Source organism: Scyliorhinus torazame, chromosome 13 (assembly GCF_047496885.1).
Source record: "Scyliorhinus torazame isolate Kashiwa2021f chromosome 13, sScyTor2.1, whole genome shotgun sequence".
Lineage (NCBI taxonomy): Eukaryota > Metazoa > Chordata > Chondrichthyes > Carcharhiniformes > Scyliorhinidae > Scyliorhinus > Scyliorhinus torazame.
The window spans coordinates 226,086,571-226,106,153 of record NC_092719.1 but is presented as its reverse complement, the minus strand read 5'-3'; the positions used below and the strand labels follow the sequence as shown (position 1 = coordinate 226,106,153).

Genomic DNA, 19,583 nt, shown 5'->3' with positions numbered 1-19,583 from the left:
AGAGACAAAGAGGGAGACAGAAAGAGAGAGGGAGAAAGAGAGAGAGACAGAGAAACAGAGACAGAGAGAGAGACAGAGAAAGAGGGAGAGACAGAAACAGGGAGAGAGACAAAGACAGAGAGGGTGACAGAGAGGGAGACAGAGAGGGGCTGGAGACAGAGACAGAGAGAGAGACAGAGACAAAGAGGGAGACTGAAAGAGAGAGGGAGAAAGAGAGAGAGAGACAGAGACAGAGAGAGAGAGAGAGACAGACAGAGTCAGAGAGGGAGACAGAGACAGAGAGTGAGGGAGACAGAGACACAGAGAGAGACAGGGACAGGGAGGGAGACAGAGAGAGAGAGAGAGAGAGACAGAGACAGAGAGAGAGATATAGATAGACAGACAGAGTCAGAGAGAGACAGAGACAGAGAGAGAGAGACAGAGATAGAGAGGGAGACAGAGAGAGAGACAGAGACAGAGAGAGAGACAGAGATAGAGAGGGAGACAGAGAGGGAGACAGAGACAGAGAGGGAGACAGAGAGAGAGAGAGAGAGATACAGAGACAGAGAAAGAGAGAGACAGAGACAGAGAGAGAGAGAGACAGAGACAGAGAGGGAGACAGGGACAGCGAGGAGGCCAGAGAGAGTGACAGAGACAGAGAGCGAGACAGAGACAGAGAGGGAGACAGAGACAGAGAGGGAGACAGGGACAGAGAGGGAGACAGAAACAGAGAGAGAGACAGAGAGAGAGAGAGAGACAGAGACAGAGACACAGAGAGACAGACAGAGAGAGAGAGACAGGGAGAGAGGGAGAGACAGACAGACAGACAGAGAGAGAGGCAGAGACAGAGAGACAGACAGAGACAGAGAGGGAGACAGAGTCAGAGAGGCAGACAGTGAGAGAGGCAGAGACAGAGAGGGAGACAGAGAGAGAGACAGGGACTGAGACGGAGACAGAGAGAGAGACAGAGAGGGTGGACAGAGAGAGAGACAGAGACAAAGAGGGAGACAGAGACAGAGAGGGAGACAGAGAGGGAGATGGAGACAGAGACAGGGAGACAAACAGAGACAAAGAGGGAGACAGAGAGAGAGATAGAGACAAAGAGGGAGAGAGAGGCAGAGACAGAGAGGGAGACAGAGAGAGAGAGACAGAGACAGAGAGGGAGACAGAGACAGAGAGGGAGATGGAGACAGAGAGGGAGATGGAGACAGAGAGGGAGACAGAGAGAGCGACAGAGACAGAGAGAGAGACAGAGACATAGATGGAGACAGAGACATTGAGGGAGACAGAGAGGGAGACAGAGACAGGGAGAGAGACAGAGCCAGAGAGGGAGACAGAGACAGGGAGGGAGACAGAGACAGAAAGAGAGACAGAGACAGAGAGAGAGACAGAGGAGAGAGGGAGAGAGAGGGAGACAGAGACAGAGAGAGAGACAGAGACAGGGAGGGAGACAAAGACAGAGAGAGAGACAGAGACAGGGAGGGAGACAGAGACTGAGAGAGAGACAGAGGAGAAGGGGAGAGAGAGGGAGACAGAGACAGAGAGAGAGACAGAGACAGGGAGGGAGACAGAGAGAGAGACAGAGAGAGACAGAGACAGAGAGAGAGACAGAGACAGAGAGAGAGAGAGAGACAGACAGAGTCAGAGAGGGAGACAGAGACAGAGAGTGAGGGAGACAGAGACACAGAGAGAGACAGGGACAGGGAGGGAGACAGAGAGAGAGAGAGAGAGAGACAGAGACAGAGAGAGAGATATAGATAGACAGACAGAGTCAGAGAGAGACAGAGACAGAGAGAGAGAGACAGAGATAGAGAGGGAGACAGAGAGAGAGACAGAGACAGAGAGAGAGACAGAGATAGAGAGGGAGACAGAGAGGGAGACAGAGACAGAGAGGGAGACAGAGAGAGAGAGAGAGAGATACAGAGACAGAGAAAGAGAGAGACAGAGACAGAGAGAGAGAGAGACAGAGACAGAGAGGGAGACAGGGACAGCGAGGAGGCCAGAGAGAGTGACAGAGACAGAGAGCGAGACAGAGACAGAGAGGGAGACAGAGACAGAGAGGGAGACAGGGACAGAGAGGGAGACAGAAACAGAGAGAGAGACAGAGAGAGAGAGAGAGACAGAGACAGAGACACAGAGAGACAGACAGAGAGAGAGAGACAGGGAGAGAGGGAGAGACAGACAGACAGACAGAGAGAGAGGCAGAGACAGAGAGACAGACAGAGACAGAGAGGGAGACAGAGTCAGAGAGGCAGACAGTGAGAGAGGCAGAGACAGAGAGGGAGACAGAGAGAGAGACAGGGACTGAGACGGAGACAGAGAGAGAGACAGAGAGGGTGGACAGAGAGAGAGACAGAGACAAAGAGGGAGACAGAGACAGAGAGGGAGACAGAGAGGGAGATGGAGACAGAGACAGGGAGACAAACAGAGACAAAGAGGGAGACAGAGAGAGAGATAGAGACAAAGAGGGAGAGAGAGGCAGAGACAGAGAGGGAGACAGAGAGAGAGAGACAGAGACAGAGAGGGAGACAGAGACAGAGAGGGAGATGGAGACAGAGAGGGAGATGGAGACAGAGAGGGAGACAGAGAGAGCGACAGAGACAGAGAGAGAGACAGAGACATAGATGGAGACAGAGACATTGAGGGAGACAGAGAGGGAGACAGAGACAGGGAGAGAGACAGAGCCAGAGAGGGAGACAGAGACAGGGAGGGAGACAGAGACAGAAAGAGAGACAGAGACAGAGAGAGAGACAGAGGAGAGAGGGAGAGAGAGGGAGACAGAGACAGAGAGAGAGACAGAGACAGGGAGGGAGACAAAGACAGAGAGAGAGACAGAGACAGGGAGGGAGACAGAGACTGAGAGAGAGACAGAGGAGAAGGGGAGAGAGAGGGAGACAGAGACAGAGAGAGAGACAGAGACAGGGAGGGAGACAGAGAGAGAGACAGAGAGAGACAGAGACAGAGAGAGAGACAGAGACAGAGAGAGTGACAGAGACAGAGAGGGAGACAGAGAGGGAGACAGAGAGGGAGACAGAGTGGCAGAGACAGAGAGAGAGGGAGACAGAGAGAGAGACAGAGAGGGAGACAGAGAGAGAGGGAGACAGAGAGAGACAGACAGAGAGAGAGGCAGAGACAGAGAGGGAGACAGAGACAGGGAGGGAGCCAGAGGGAGACAGAGAGAGACAGAGACAGAGAGGGAGACAGAGGGAGAGAAAGACAGAGACTGAGAGGGAGACAGAGGGAGAGAGACAGACTGAGGCAGAGAGGGAGACAGAGAGAGAGAGGGAGACAGAGACAGAGAGAGAGACTGAGAGAGAGGGAGACAGAGACAGAGAGGGAGACAGAGAGGGAGACAGAGACAGAGAGGGAGACAGAGAGGGAGACAGAGAGGGAGACAGAGACAGAGAGGGAGACAGAGGGAGAGAGACAGACTGAGGCAGAGAGGGAGACAGAGACGGAGAGGGAGACAGAGAGAGAGAGAGAGTCTGAGAGCGAGGGAGACAGAGAGAGAGACTGAGAGAGAGGGAGACAGAGAGAGAGACTGAGAGCGAGGGAGACAGAGAGAGAGACTGAGAGAGAGGGAGACAGAGAGAGAGACAGAGAGGGAGACAGAGAGAGAGACAGAGAGGGAGACAGAGGGAGAGAGACAGACTGAGGCAGAGAGGGAGACAGAGACGGAGAGGGAGACAGAGAGAGAGAGAGAGTCTGAGAGCGAGGGAGACAGAGAGAGAGACTGAGAGAGAGGGAGACAGAGAGAGAGACTGAGAGAGAGGGAGACAGAGAGAGAGACTGAGAGAGAGGGAGACAGAGACAGCCAGATCACCGCCGTTTCGAGTGGATCTCATTGTCGAACAGTATATGATACTGACCTGTTGCAGTGATCCCTCTGCCTGAAGCATTTTAATGATCACAGTGAGGGGGACACAGACCATGGAAGCTATTGCTAGGATCCAGCCAATAGTTTCCCCCCACCATGGGTATACATAGGTTTTGTTGTAAGTCAGCGGTTTGTAATTGACAACATGGAACAGGAAAATCCCCTGAAATAAAAAACGGAATGTCATTCGGCTGACATAACGTCACGGGTTCACACGGCATGTGGATTTACAAAGTTCCTGTCACAGACAATGGTTCAAAGTGGGGTCTCCATTGTTGGGTGAGCTAACTGAGCAGCCAATATTTGCACAGCAAGATTCCACAAACAGCAAATGGGTTGGATAACCAGGCAATCTGATTTCAGTGACATTGGTTGCAGTTTGTAGACCATGTAATGTCTGTTTAAATATTTTCAAACAACCGCCCAATCCCAAACAAACCATTGTTTGCAGCAAACTACCCAGCCTTCAGAACAGCGACCACGACACCACACAACCCTGCCATGACAATCTCTGCAAGACATGCCAGATCATCGACATGGATACCACCATTACACGTGAGAACACCACCCACCAGGTACGCGGTACATACTCGTGCAGCCTTCAGGACGCGCAACAATGGAGAATCGCCAAGCTGAAACTTATAGCCAAGTTCCGCACACATGAGTACGGCCTCAACCGGCACCTTGGATTCATGTCGCATTACATTCACCCCCCCACCATCTGGCCTGGGCTTGCAAAATCCGATCAACTGTCCTGGCTTGAGACAATTCACACCTCTTTAGCCTGGGATCACCCCTCTCTCTGGATCTGTAAAGACTTAATTACCTGCAAAGGCTCACATTCAAAGTATCAACTTTGTCTATATATATGTTTCTGGAACCTACCTCTTCATTCACCTGAGGAAGGAGCAGTGCTCCGAAAGCTAGTGAGGAGATTGCTGAGCCTTTGGCTTTGATCTTTAAGTCATCTTTGTCTACAGGAATAGTGCCAGAAGACTGGAGGATAGCAAATGTTGTCCCATTGTTCAAGAAGGGGAGTAGAGACAACCCAGGTAAGTATAGACCAGTGAGCCTTACTTCTGTTGTGGGCAAAATCTTGGAAAGGTTTATAAGAGATAGGATGTATAATCATCTGGAAAGAAATAATTTGATTAGAGATAGTCAACACGGTTTTGTGAAGGGTAGGTCGTGCCTCACAAACCTTATTGAGTTCTTTGAGAAGGTGACCAAACAGGTGGATGAGGGTAAAGCAGTTGATGTGGTGTATATGGATTTCAGTAAAGCATTTGATAAGGTTCCCCACGGTAGGCTACTGCAGAAAATACGGAGGCATGGGATTCAGGGTGATTTAGCAGTTTGGATCAGAAATTGGCTAGCTGGAAGAAGTCAAAGGGTGGTGGTTGATGGGAAATGTTCAGACTGGAGTCCAGCTACTAGTGGTGTACCACAAGGATCTGTTTTGGGGCCACTGCTGTTTGTCATTTTTTATAAATGACCTGGAGGAGGGCATAGAAGGATGGGTGAGTAAATTTGCAGATGGAACTAAAGTCGGTGGAGATGTGGACAGTGCGGAAGGATGTTACAAGTTACAGAGGGACATAGATAAGCTGCAGCGCTGGGCTGAGAGGTGGCAAATGGAGTTTAATGCAGAAAAGTGTGAGGTGATTCATTTTGGAAGGAATAACAGGAAGACAGAGTACTGGGCTAATAGTAAGATTATTGGCAGTGTGGATGAGCAGAGAGATCTCGGTGTCCATGTACATAGATCCCTGAAAGTTGCCACCCAGGTTGAGAGGGTTGTTAAGAAGGCGTAAGGTGTGTTAGATTTTATTGGTAGAGTGATTGAGTTTCGGAGCCATGAGGTCATGTTGCAGCTGTACAAAACTCTGGTGCGGCCGCATTTGGAGTATTGCGCGCAATTCTGGTCGCCGCGTTATAGGAAGGATGTGGAAGCATTGGAAAGGGTGCAGAGGAGATTTACCAGAATGTTGCCTGGTATGGAGGGAAGATCTTATGAGGGAAGGCTGAGGGACTTGAGGCTGTTTTCGTTAGAGAGAAGAAGGTTAAGAGGTGACTTAATTGAGGCATACAAGATGATCAGAGGATTGGATAGGGTGGACAGTGAGAGCCTTTTTCCTCGGATGGTGATGTCTAGCACGAGGGGACATAGCTTTAAATTGAGGGGAGATAGATATAAGACAGATGTCAGAGGTAGGTTCTTTACTCAGAGAGTAGTAAGGGCGTGGAATGCCCTGCCTGCAACAGTAGTGGACTCGCCAACACTAAGGGCATTCAAATGGTCATTGGATAGACATATGGACGATAAGGGAATAGTGTAGATGGGCTTTAGAGTGGTTTCACAGGTCGGCGCAACATCGAGGGTCGAAGGGCCTGTACTGCGCTGTAATGTTCTATGTTCTAACGCCGGCATCTCCACATCATGTTTAAATACTAACCAAAACCTGCCTACTGTCAAAGCTTTTAACGTAGTTTTTCAATCCACCATCGCCCACTCACCCCTCACCCCTTCATGGTTTCCTTGTTTACAGATTTAAGACCCTAGTTTCAGGGTGAACTGAATCACTTGCAACATAATGTAAAGTTCCATCACATTATGGTCACTATTTCCTAAAGTCTATTTTACAGCAAGATGATTAATTAGCCCTTTCTCATCACATAATGCTAAATCTAAGATAACCAAATCCCTACTTGGTTCTTCAATGTACTGTTCCGGAAACCCGCACACTCTCCAGGAATTCATCCTCCACACCATCAGTGCTAATTTAGTTTACCCAGCCTATGTGTAAATCGAAATTGCCCATTGTATTGCCCATGTTATGTGCAGCTCTAATTTCTTGATTTATACCGTGCCCAACATCATCACTACAGTCCGGTGACCTTTAAACAACTCCCACCAGTGTTTGCTGCACCTTGCTATTTCTCAGCCCCTCACAACTGATTCTACAACTCGATTCTTCAATCTAAGATCCTCTCTCACTAATGTACTGATCTCGTCCCTTATTAACAGCGTTACCCCACCTCCTTTCTCTTTTTGTTTATCCTCCAAAATGATAAATGTCCTTGACTATTCCGTTCCCAATCACAATCACCCTGTATCCAGATCTTCTGAATGGCAATTAGATCATACCATTTAACCTCTATTTTTGCCTTTGGTTTGCTTCAGAGCGCCAGGGTCCCAGGTTCGATTACCGGCTTGGGTCACTGTCTGTGTGGAGTCTGCACGTTCTCCCTGTGTCTGCGTGGGTTTCCTCCGGATGCTCCGGTTTCCTCCCACAAGTCCCGAAAGACGTGCTTGTTAGGTGAATTGGACATTCTGAATTCTCCCTCTGTGTACCCGAACAGGCGCCGGAATGTGACGACTAGGGGCTTTTCACAGTAACTTCATTGCAGTGTTAATGTAAGCCTACTTGTGACAATAAAGATTATTCTATTATTATCATCTACCTTGTTGTGAAGGCTGTGTGAACACAGGCAGAGTTCCATCAACTGAGCCTTTTTAATCTTGTGCCACATTCCGATCCCATTTGAGTGTTGCCTTTACCTCTTCTGCCTTCCAATTTCGCTGACTACTTTTCCACTTCCTGTTACCAGTTTTCCTTCCCTCCAATCCAAACTCCCTCTCAGTTTCCTCCACCCTGTCAATCTGGCTTAAACCCTCCCCAGCAGCTACCCTCCAATCTGCAGGGACTGTTCCAGAGTCTATAGCGTCCTGGAAGATGACCACCAATGCATCCACTGTTTCTACAGCCACTTCCTTAAGTACTCTGGGATGTAGATTCTCAGGCCCTGGGGATTTATCAGCCTTCGATCCCATCAATTTTCCAAACACCATTTCTCTACTAATACTGATCTCCTTCAGTTCCTCCCTCTCACTAAACCCTGCCTTGCCCAACATTTCTGGTACGTTATCTGTGTCCTCATTTGTGAAGACAGAACTAAAGTATGTATTTAGTTGCTCAGCCATTTCTTTTTCCCATTATCCATTCCCCTGTTTCTGACTGTAAGGGACCTACATTTGTCTTCACCAATCTTTTTCTCTTCACGTACCTATAGAAACTTTTACAATCAGTTTTTATATTCCCTGCAAGCTCACTCTCGTATTTTAATTTCCCCTCCTTAATCAATCGTTTGGTCGTCCTTTGCTGAATTCTAAACTGCTCCCAATCATCAGACTTGTTGATTTTCTGGCCAATTTGAATGCTTCTTCCTTGGATTGAACACTGTCTCTAATTTCCCTTGGAAGCCCTTGGATTGCCCACTTTTACCATTGTACCTTTGCGCAAGACAGAAATAAACAAGTGTTGCAGTTCCCCCATGTGCTCTTTGAATGTTTGCCATTGCCTATCCACTGTCATCCCTTGAAGTAAAGTTCTCCTATCCAAGAACCAAGAAGCTTGATATCATCAAGGACAAAGCAGCCCACTTGATTGGAACCCCATCCACCATCTTCAACATTCATTCCCACTATCATCAACGCACAGTGGCAGCAATATGTCCCACTCCAAGGTTACTTCGGCAGAACCTTCCAAACCCAAGATCTCTACCACCTAGAAGGACAAAGGCAGCAGATACCTGGAAACACCAACACCTCCCAGTTCCTTTCCGAGTCACACACCACCCTGACTTGGAATTATATCACTTCAAAAACATCCTGAAAATCTGGGTTCAAATCACACAATAGCAGATTTAACTTTGCTGTTCTAGTATCATCTTCATCAATCTCTTTCTCCAGTGAGTCTATATCCTTCTGAGATGGAGCCCAGGATCACAGGAAAGGCCCTTCGGCCCATTGAGTCTGCGTCGCCGCATGAAAGTCACCTGACCTGCCCACCTAATCCCATTGGCCAGCACTTGGCCCAGAGCCTTGAACGTTGTGACGCGCCAAGTGCTCATCCAGGTACTTTTTAAAGGATGTGAGACAACCCCCCCCCCACCCTCCCAGGCAGCGCGTTCCAGACCCGCCTCTCCCACCCTCCCAGGCAGCGTGTCCCAGACCCGCCCCTCCCCCCCTCCCAGGCAGCGTGTCCCAGACCCGCCCCTCCCCCCCTCCCAGGCAGCGCGTTCCAGACCCGCCTCTCCCACCCTCCCAGGCAGCGCGTTCCAGACCCGCCCCTCCCCCCCTCCCAGGCAGCGTGTCCCAGACCCGCCTCTCCCCCCCTCCCAGGCAGCGTGTCCCAGACCCGCCTCTCCCCCCCTCCCAGACAGTGTGTTCCAGACCAGCCCCTCCCCCCTCCCAGGCAGCGTGTCCCAGACCCGCCTCTCCCCCCCTCCCAGGCAGCGCGTTCCAGACCCGCCTCTCCCCCCCCCCTCCCAGGCAGCGCGTTCCAGACCTGCCTCTCCCCCCCCCCTCCCAGGCAGCGCATTTCAGACCCGCCTCTCCCCCCCCCCCTCCCAGGCAGCGTGTTCCAGACCCGCCTCTCCCCCCCTCCCAGGCAGCGTGTCCCAGACCCGCCTCTCCCCCCCTCCCAGGCAGCGCGTTCCAGACCCGCCTCTCCCACCCTCCCAGGCAGCGTGTCCCAGACCCGCCTCTCCCACCCTCCCAGGCAGCGCGTTCCAGACCCGCCTCTCCCCGCCCCCCCCCCAGGCAGCGCGTTCCAGACCCACCTCTCCCCCCCTCCCAGGCAGCGCGTTCCAGACCCGCCTCTCCCACCCTCCCAGGCAGCGTGTCCCAGACCCGCCCCTCCCCCCCTCCCAGACAGTGTGTCCCAGACCCGCCTCTCCCACCCTCCCAGGCAGCGTGTCCCAGACCCGCCTCTCCCACCCTCCCAGGCAGCGCGTTCCAGACCCGCCTCTCCCCCCCTCCCAGGCAGCGTGTCCCAGACCCGCCTCTCCCCCCCTCCCAGACAGTGTGTCCCAGACCCGCCTCTCCCCCCCTCCCAGGCAGTGTGTCCCAGATCCGCCTCTCCCACCCTCCCAGGCAGCGCGTTCCAGACCCACCTCTCCCACCCTCCCAGGCAGCGTGTCCCAGACCCGCCTCTCCCCCCTCCCAGGCAGCGCGTTCCAGACCCGCCTCTCCCCCCCTCCCAGGCAGCGCATTCCAGACCCGCCTCTCCCCCCCTCCCAGGCAGCGCATTCCAGACCCGCCTCTCCCCCCCTCCCAGGCAGCGCGTTCCAGACCCGCCTCTCCCACCCTCCCAGGCAGCGCGTTCCAGACCCGCCTCTCCCACCCTCCCAGGCAGCGTGTCCCAGACCCGCCTCTCCCACCCTCCCAGGCAGCGCGTTCCAGACCCGCCTCTCCCCCCCTCCCAGGCAGCGTGTCCCAGACCCGCCTCTCCCCCCCTCCCAGACAGTGTGTCCCAGACCCGCCTCTCCCCCCCTCCCAGGCAGTGTGTCCCAGACCCGCCTCTCCCACCCTCCCAGGCAGCGCGTTCCAGACCCACCTCTCCCACCCTCCCAGGCAGCGTGTCCCAGACCCGCCTCTCCCCCCTCCCAGGCAGCGCGTTCCAGACCCGCCTCTCCCCCCCTCCCAGGCAGCGCATTCCAGACCCGCCTCTCCCCCCCTCCCAGGCAGCGCATTCCAGACCCGCCTCTCCCCCCCTCCCAGGCAGCGCGTTCCAGACCCGCCTCTCCCACCCTCCCAGGCAGCGCGTTCCAGACCCGCCTCTCCCACCCTCCCAGGCAGCGTGTCCCAGACCCGCCTCTCCCACCCTCCCAGGCAGCGCGTTCCAGACCCGCCTCTCCCCGCCCCCCCCCCAGGCAGCGCGTTCCAGACCCACCTCTCCCCCCCTCCCAGGCAGCGCGTTCCAGACCCGCCTCTCCCACCCTCCCAGGCAGCGTGTCCCAGACCCGCCCCTCCCCCCCTCCCAGACAGTGTGTCCCAGACCCGCCTCTCCCACCCTCCCAGGCAGCGCATTCCAGACCCGCCTCTCCCCCCCTCCCAGGCAGCGCGTTCCAGACCCGCCTCTCCCACCCTCCCAGGCAGCGCGTTCCAGACCCGCCTCTCCCACCCTCCCAGGCAGCGTGTCCCAGACCCGCCTCTCCCACCCTCCCAGGCAGCGCGTTCCAGACCCGCCTCTCCCCGCCCCCCCCCCAGGCAGCGCGTTCCAGACCCACCTCTCCCCCCCTCCCAGGCAGCGCGTTCCAGACCCGCCTCTCCCACCCTCCCAGGCAGCGTGTCCCAGACCCGCCCCTCCCCCCCTCCCAGACAGTGTGTCCCAGACCCGCCTCTCCCACCCTCCCAGGCAGCGTGTCCCAGACCCGCCTCTCCCACCCTCCCAGGCAGCGCGTTCCAGACCCGCCTCTCCCCCCCTCCCAGGCAACATGTCCCAGACCCGCCTCTCCCCCCCTCCCAGACAGTGTGTCCCAGACCCGCCTCTCCCACCCTCCCAGGCAGCGTGTCCCAGACCCGCCTCTCCCCCCCTCCCAGGCAGTGTGTCCCAGACCCGCCTCTCCCACCCTCCCAGGCAGCGCGTTCCAGACCCACCTCTCCCACCCTCCCAGGCAGCGTGTCCCAGACCCGCCTCTCCCCCCTCCCAGGCAGCGCGTTCCAGACCCGCCTCTCCCCCCCTCCCAGGCAGCGCATTCCAGACCCGCCTCTCCCCCCCTCCCAGGCAGCGCGTTCCAGACCCGCCTCTCCCACCCTCCCAGGCAGCGCGTTCCAGACCCGCCTCTCCCCCCCCTCCCAGGCAGCGTGTCCCAGACCCGCCTCTCCCACCCTCCCAGGCAGCGCGTTCCAGACCCGCCTCTCCCACCCTCCCAGACAACGCGTTCCAGACCCGCCTCTCCCACCCTCCCAGGCAGCGCATTCCAGACCCGCCTCTCCCCCCCCTCCCAGGCAGCGTGTCCCAGACCCGCCTCTCCCCCCCTCCCAGACAGTGTGTCCCAGACCCGCCTCTCCCCCCCTCCCAGGCAGCGCGTTCCAGACCCGCCTCTCCCCCCCTCCCAGGCAGCGTGTCCCAGACCCGCCTCTCCCACCCTCCCAGGCAGCGCGTTCCAGACCCGCCTCTCCCCCCCCTCCCAGGCAGCGTGTCCCAGACCCGCCTCTCCCCCCCTCCCAGACAGTGTGTCCCAGACCCGCCTCTCCCCCCCTCCCAGGCAGCGCGTTCCAGACCCGCCTCTCCCCCCCTCCCAGGCAGCGTGTCCCAGACCCGCCTCTCCCACCCTCCCAGGCAGCGCGTTCCAGACCCGCCTCTCCCCCCCCCTCCCAGGCAGCGTGTCCCAGACCCGCCTCTCCCACCCTCCCAGGCAGCGCGTTCCAGACCCGCCTCTCCCACCCTCCCAGACAACGCGTTCCAGACCCGCCTCTCCCCCCCCTCCCAGGCAGCGTGTCCCAGACCCGCCTCTCCCCCCCTCCCAGGCAGCGCATTCCAGACCCGCCTCTCCCCCCCCTCCCAGGCAGCGTGTCCCAGACCCGCCTCTCCCCCCCTCCCAGACAACGCGTTCCAGACCCGCCTCTCCCCCCCTCCCAGGCAGCGTGTCCCAGACCCGCCTCTCCCACACTCCCAGGCAGCGCATTCCAGACCCGCCTCTCCCCCCCCTCCCAGGCAGCGTGTCCCAGACCCGCCTCTCCCCCCCTCCCAGACAGTGTGTCCCAGACCCGCCTCTCCCACCCTCCCAGGCAGCGTGTCCCAGACCCGCCTCCCCCCCCCTCCCAGGCAGCGTGTCCCAGACCCGCCTCTCCCCCCCTCCCAGGCAGTGTGTCCCAGACCCGCCTCTCCCCCCTCCCAGGCAGCGCGTTCCAGACCCGCCTCTCCCCCCCTCCCAGGCAGCGCGTTCCAGACCCGCCTCTCCCCTCCTCCCAGGCAGTGTGTCCCAGACCCGCCTCTCCCACCCTCCCAGGCGGCGCATTCCAGACCCGCCTCTCCCCCCCTCCCAGGCAGCGCGTTCCAGACCCGCCTCTCCCACCCTCCCAGGCAGCGCGTTCCAGACCCGCCTCTCCCCCCCCTCCCAGGCAGCGCGTTCCAGACCCGCCTCTCCCCCCTCCCAGGCAGCGTGTTCCAGACCCGCCTCTCCCACCCTCCCAGGCAGCGCGTTCCAGACCCGCCTCTCCCACCCTCCCAGGCAGCGTGTTCCAGACCCGCCTCTCCCCCCCTCCCAGGCAGCGTGTTCCAGACCCGCCTCTCCCACCCTCCCAGGCAGCGCGTTCCAGACCCGCCTCTCCCACCCTCCCAGGCAGCGCGTTCCAGACCCGCCTCTCCCACCCTCCCAGGCAGCGCGTTCCAGACCCGCCTCTCCCACCCTCCCAGGCAGCGTGTTCCAGACCTGCCTCTCCCACCCTCCCAGGCAGCGCGTTCCAGACCCGCCTCTCCCACCCTCCCAGGCAGCGCGTTCCAGACCCGCCTCTCCCCCCCTCCCAGGCAGCGCGTTCCAGACCCGCCTCTCCATCCCCCTCCCAGGCAGCGCGTTCCAGACCCGCCTCTCCCACCCTCCCAGGCAGCGCCTTCCAGACCCGCCCCTCCCCCCCTCCCAGGCAGCGTGTTCCAGACCCGCCCCTCCCCCCTCCCAGGCAGCGTGTCCCAGACCCGCCTCTCCCCCCCTCCCAGGCAGCGCGTTCCAGACCCGCCTCTCCCCCCCCCTCCCAGGCAGCGCGTTCCAGACCCGCCTCTCCCCCCCCCCTCCCAGGCAGCGCGTTCCAGACCCGCCTCTCCCCCCCTCCCAGGCAGTGTGTCCCAGACCCGCCTCTCCCACCCTCCCAGGCAGCGCGTTCCAGACCCACCTCTCCCACCCTCCCAGGCAGCGTGTCCCAGACCCGCCTCTCCCCCCTCCCAGGCAGCGCGTTCCAGACCCGCCTCTCCCCCCCTCCCAGGCAGCGCATTCCAGACCCGCCTCTCCCCCCCTCCCAGGCAGGGCATTCCAGACCCGCCTCTCCCCCCCTCCCAGGCAGCGCGTTCCAGACCCGCCTCTCCCACCCTCCCAGGCAGCGCGTTCCAGACCCGCCTCTCCCACCCTCCCAGGCAGCGTGTCCCAGACCCGCCTCTCCCACCCTCCCAGGCAGCGCGTTCCAGACCCGCCTCTCCCCGCCCCCCCCCCAGGCAGCGCGTTCCAGACCCACCTCTCCCCCCCTCCCAGGCAGCGCGTTCCAGACCCGCCTCTCCCACCCTCCCAGGCAGCGTGTCCCAGACCCGCCCCTCCCCCCCTCCCAGACAGTGTGTCCCAGACCCGCCTCTCCCACCCTCCCAGGCAGCGCATTCCAGACCCGCCTCTCCCCCCCTCCCAGGCAGCGCGTTCCAGACCCGCCTCTCCCACCCTCCCAGGCAGCGCGTTCCAGACCCGCCTCTCCCACCCTCCCAGGCAGCGTGTCCCAGACCCGCCTCTCCCACCCTCCCAGGCAGCGCGTTCCAGACCCGCCTCTCCCCGCCCCCCCCCCAGGCAGCGCGTTCCAGACCCACCTCTCCCCCCCTCCCAGGCAGCGCGTTCCAGACCCGCCTCTCCCACCCTCCCAGGCAGCGTGTCCCCAGACCAGCCCCTCCCCCCCTCCCAGACAGTGTGTCCCAGACCCGCCTCTCCCACCCTCCCAGGCAGCGTGTCCCAGACCCGCCTCTCCCACCCTCCCAGGCAGCGCGTTCCAGACCCGCCTCTCCCCCCCTCCCAGGCAGCGTGTCCCAGACCCGCCTCTCCCCCCCTCCCAGACAGTGTGTCCCAGACCCGCCTCTCCCACCCTCCCAGGCAGCGTGTCCCAGACCCGCCTCTCCCCCCCCTCCCAGGCAGTGTGTCCCAGACCCGCCTCTCCCACCCTCCCAGGCAGCGCGTTCCAGACCCACCTCTCCCACCCTCCCAGGCAGCGTGTCCCAGACCCGCCTCTCCCCCCTCCCAGGCAGCGCGTTCCAGACCCGCCTCTCCCCCCCTCCCAGGCAGCGCATTCCAGACCCGCCTCTCCCCCCCTCCCAGGCAGCGCGTTCCAGACCCGCCTCTCCCACCCTCCCAGGCAGCGCGTTCCAGACCCGCCTCTCCCCCCCCTCCCAGGCAGCGTGTCCCAGACCCGCCTCTCCCACCCTCCCAGGCAGCGCGTTCCAGACCCGCCTCTCCCACCCTCCCAGACAACGCGTTCCAGACCCGCCTCTCCCACCCTCCCAGGCAGCGCATTCCAGACCCGCCTCTCCCCCCCCTCCCAGGCAGCGTGTCCCAGACCCGCCTCTCCCCCCCTCCCAGACAGTGTGTCCCAGACCCGCCTCTCCCCCCCTCCCAGGCAGCGCGTTCCAGACCCGCCTCTCCCCCCCTCCCAGGCAGCGTGTCCCAGACCCGCCTCTCCCACCCTCCCAGGCAGCGCGTTCCAGACCCGCCTCTCCCCCCCCTCCCAGGCAGCGTGTCCCAGACCCGCCTCTCCCCCCCTCCCAGACAGTGTGTCCCAGACCCGCCTCTCCCCCCCTCCCAGGCAGCGCGTTCCAGACCCGCCTCTCCCCCCCTCCCAGGCAGCGTGTCCCAGACCCGCCTCTCCCACCCTCCCAGGCAGCGCGTTCCAGACCCGCCTCTCCCCCCCCTCCCAGGCAGCGTGTCCCAGACCCGCCTCTCCCACCCTCCCAGGCAGCGCGTTCCAGACCCGCCTCTCCCACCCTCCCAGACAACGCGTTCCAGACCCGCCTCTCCCCCCCCTCCCAGGCAGCGTGTCCCAGACCCGCCTCTCCCCCCCTCCCAGGCAGCGCATTCCAGACCCGCCTCTCCCCCCCCTCCCAGGCAGCGTGTCCCAGACCCGCCTCTCCCCCCCTCCCAGACAACGCGTTCCAGACCCGCCTCTCCCCCCCTCCCAGGCAGCGTGTCCCAGACCCGCCTCTCCCACACTCCCAGGCAGCGCATTCCAGACCCGCCTCTCCCCCCCCTCCCAGGCAGCGTGTCCCAGACCCGCCTCTCCCCCCCTCCCAGACAGTGTGTCCCAGACCCGCCTCTCCCACCCTCCCAGGCAGCGTGTCCCAGACCCGCCTCCCCCCCCCCTCCCAGGCAGCGTGTCCCAGACCCGCCTCTCCCCCCCTCCCAGGCAGTGTGTCCCAGACCCGCCTCTCCCCCCTCCCAGGCAGCGCGTTCCAGACCCGCCTCTCCCCCCCTCCCAGGCAGCGCGTTCCAGACCCGCCTCTCCCCTCCTCCCAGGCAGTGTGTCCCAGACCCGCCTCTCCCACCCTCCCAGGCGGCGCATTCCAGACCCGCCTCTCCCCCCCTCCCAGGCAGCGCGTTCCAGACCCGCCTCTCCCACCCTCCAGGCAGCGCGTTCCAGACCCGCCTCTCCCACCCTCCCAGGCAGCGCGTTCCAGACCCGCCTCTCCCCCTCCCAGGCAGCGTGTTCCAGACCCGCCTCTCCCACCCTCCCAGGCAGCGCGTTCCAGACCCGCCTCTCCCACCCTCCCAGGCAGCGTGTTCCAGACCCGCCTCTCCCCCCCTCCCAGGCAGCGTGTTCCAGACCCGCCTCTCCACCCTCCCAGGCAGCGCGTTCCAGACCCGCCTCTCCCACCCTCCCAGGCAGCGCGTTCCAGACCCGCCTCTCCCACCCTCCCAGGCAGCGCGTTCCAGACCCGCCTCTCCCACCCTCCCAGGCAGCGTGTTCCAGACCTGCCTCTCCCACCCTCCCAGGCAGCGCGTTCCAGACCCGCCTCTCCCACCCTCCCAGGCAGCGCGTTCCAGACCCGCCTCTCCCCCCCTCCCAGGCAGCGCGTTCCAGACCCGCCTCTCCATCCCCCTCCCAGGCAGCGCGTTCCAGACCCGCCTCTCCCACCCTCCCAGGCAGCGCCTTCCAGACCCGCCCCTCCCCCCCTCCCAGGCAGCGTGTTCCAGACCCGCCCCTCCCCCTCCCAGGCAGCGTGTCCCAGACCCGCCTCTCCCCCCCTCCCAGGCAGCGCGTTCCAGACCCGCCTCTCCCCCCCCCTCCCAGGCAGCGCGTTCCAGACCCGCCTCTCCCCCCCCCTCCCAGGCAGCGCGTTCCAGACCCGCCTCTCCCCCCCTCCCAGGCAGCGTGTTCCAGACCCGCCTCTCCCCCCCCCCTCCCAGGCAGCGCGTTCCAGACCCGCCTCTCCACCCTCCCAGGCAGCGCGTTCCAGACCCGCCTCTCCACCCTTCCAGGCAGCGCGTTCCAGACCCGCCTCTCTCCCCCCTCCCAGGCAGCGCGTTCCAGACCCTCACCACCCTCTGGGTTAATAGGTTTATCCTCAAATCGTCCCCTAAACCTCCTGCCCTCTCACCTTGAACTTGTTTCCACCTCGTAACTGACCCTTCAACTAAGGGGAACAGCTGCTCCCTATCCACCCTGTCCATGCCCCTCAGAATCCTGTCCACCTCGATCGGGTCACCCCTCAGTCTTCTCTGCTCCAGAGAAAACAACCCAAGCCTGTCCAACCTCGCTTCATAACTGAAATGTTCCATCCCAGCAACATCCTGGTGAATCTCCTCTGCACCCCCTCCAGTGCAATCACATCCTTCCTATAATGTGGCAACCAGAATTGCACACAGTGCTCCAGCTGTGGCCTCACCAATGTTCTATACAACTCCAACATGACCTCCCTGCTTCTGTAATCTATGCCTCGATTGAGAAAGGCGAGTGCCCCATATGTCTTTTTCATCACCCTATTAACCTGCCCTTCTGCCTTCAGAGATCTGTGGACAACACGCCAAGGTCCCGTTGTTCCTCGGAACTTCCCAGTGTCAGGCCATTCATTGAATAATCCCTTGTCAAATTACTCCTTCCAAAGTTATCACCTCAAACTTTTCAGGATTAAATTCCATCTGTAACTTACCCAACCATTTGACCATCCCGTCTATATCTTACTGCAACCAAGACACTGAGCCTCACTGTTCAATCTTTGTGTCATCCACAAACCTACAGAACCTACCCCCACATAGTCATCTATGTTGTTTATATAAATGATGAATAATAGGGGACCCAGCACAGATCCCTGTGATACCCCACTGGTCACTGGCTTCTAGTCACTAACGCAGCCGTCTGTCATCACCCTCTGTCTCTTACAGCTAAGTCAGCTTTGAACCCATCTTATCAAGTCCCCCCGTACTCCATGTAAATTTGCCTTCTTTATAAGTCTCCCATGTGGGAAGAAGCTGTTTTTGAGTCTGTTCGTGCGTGTTCTCAGACTTCTGTATCTCCTGCCCGATGGAAGAAGTTGGAAGAGTGAGTAAGCCGGGTGGGAGGGGTCTTTGATTATGCTGCCCACTTTCCCCAGGCAGCGGGAGGTGTAGATGGAGTCAATGGATGGGAGGCAAGTTCGTGTGATGGACTGGGCTGTGTTCACGACTCTGAAGTTTCTTGCGGTCCTGGGCCGAGCAGTTGCCATACCAGGCTGTGATGCAGCCAGATAGGATGCTTTCTATGGTGCACCTGTAAAAGTTGGTAAGGGTTAATGTGGACATGCCGAATTTCCTTAGTTTCCTGAGGAAGTATAGGCGCTGTTGTGCTTTCTTGGTGGTAGCGTCGACGTGGTTGGACCAGGACAGATTTTTGGAGATGTGCACCCCTAGGAATTTGAAACTGCTAACCATCTCCACCTCAGCCCCGTTGATGCTGACAGGGGTGTGTACAGTACTTTGCTTCCTGAAGTCAATTACCAGCCCTTTAGTTTTGCTGGCATTGAGGGAGAGATTGTTGTCGCTACACCACTCCACTAGGTTCTCTATCTCCCTCCTGTATTCCTGTATATATGACATCTACAGCCCTTCCCTCATCAATTAACTTTGTCACCCACTCAAAGAATTCTATTCGGTTTGTAAGACATGACCTTCCCTGCACAAAACCATGCTGCCTATCACTGATAAGTCTATTTTCTTCCAAATGTGATAGATCCTATCCCTCAGTATCTTCTCCAACAGTTTGCCTACCACTGACGTCAAGCTCACAGGTCTATAATTCCCTGGATTATCCCTGCTACCCTTCTTAAACAAAGGGACAACATTAGCAATTCTCCAGTCCTCCGGGATCTCACCCGTGCTCAGGGATGCTGCAAAGATATCTGTTAAGGCCCCAGCTATTTCGTCCCTCACTTCCTCAGTAACCTGGGATAGATCCCATCTGGACCTGGGGACTCGTCCACCTTAATGCCTTTTAGAATACCCAAAACTTCCCCCTTCCTTATGCCGACTTGACCGAGAGTATTTAAACATCCATTCCTAGCCTCAACATCCGCCATGTCCCTCTCCTTGGTGAATACCGATGCAAAGTACTCATTAATAATCTCACCCATTTCCTCTGACTCCACACATAAATTCTCTCTTTTGTCTTTGAGTGGGCCAATCCTTTGTCTAGTTAGCCTCTTGCTCCTTATATACGAATAAAAGGCTTTGGGATTTTCTTAACCCTGTTAGCCAAGGATATTTCATGACCCCTTTTAGCCCTCTTTATTGCGTGTTTGAGATTTGTCCTACTTTCCCGATATTCCTCCAAAGCTTCATCAGTTTTAAGTCGCCTAAATCTTATGTATGCTTCCTTTTTCACCTAGCTAGTCTCACAATTCCACCCGTCATCCATGGTTCCCTAATCTTGCCATTTCTATGCCTCATTTTCACAGGGACATGTCTGTCCTGCACTCTACTCAACCTTTCCCTAAAAGACTCGCACATTTCAAATGTCGATTTACCCTTAAACAGCTGCTCCAATCACATTCCTAGCTCCTGCCGAATTTTGTTGTACTTGGCCTTTCCCCAATTTAGCACTCTTCCTTTAGGACCACTCTCGTCTTTGTCCATGAGTATTCTAAAACTTACGGAATTGTGATCGCTATTCCCAAAGTAATCACCGACTGAAACTTCAACCACCTGGCCAGGATCATTCCCCAATACCAGG

General features: G+C 58.8%; 1 protein-coding gene and 1 long non-coding RNA gene across 5 annotated transcripts in view; one reads left to right on the top strand and one right to left on the bottom strand.

The window, feature by feature from the left end:
* LOC140388646 (sodium- and chloride-dependent creatine transporter 1-like) overlaps positions 1-19,583 on the bottom strand; it is a 270,017-nt gene that overhangs the window by 13,890 nt on the left and 236,544 nt on the right. For all 3 annotated transcript variants that reach the window (XM_072473114.1, XM_072473113.1, XM_072473116.1), the window contains exon 13: positions 3,849-4,019. In XM_072473114.1, coding sequence (XP_072329215.1) covers positions 3,849-4,019 — 171 coding nt within the window. The remainder of the gene's footprint in view (positions 1-3,848; positions 4,020-19,583) is intronic.
* Positions 1-19,583, top strand: part of LOC140388647 (uncharacterized) — a 71,610-nt gene that overhangs the window by 14,140 nt on the left and 37,887 nt on the right. The window lies entirely within an intron of this gene.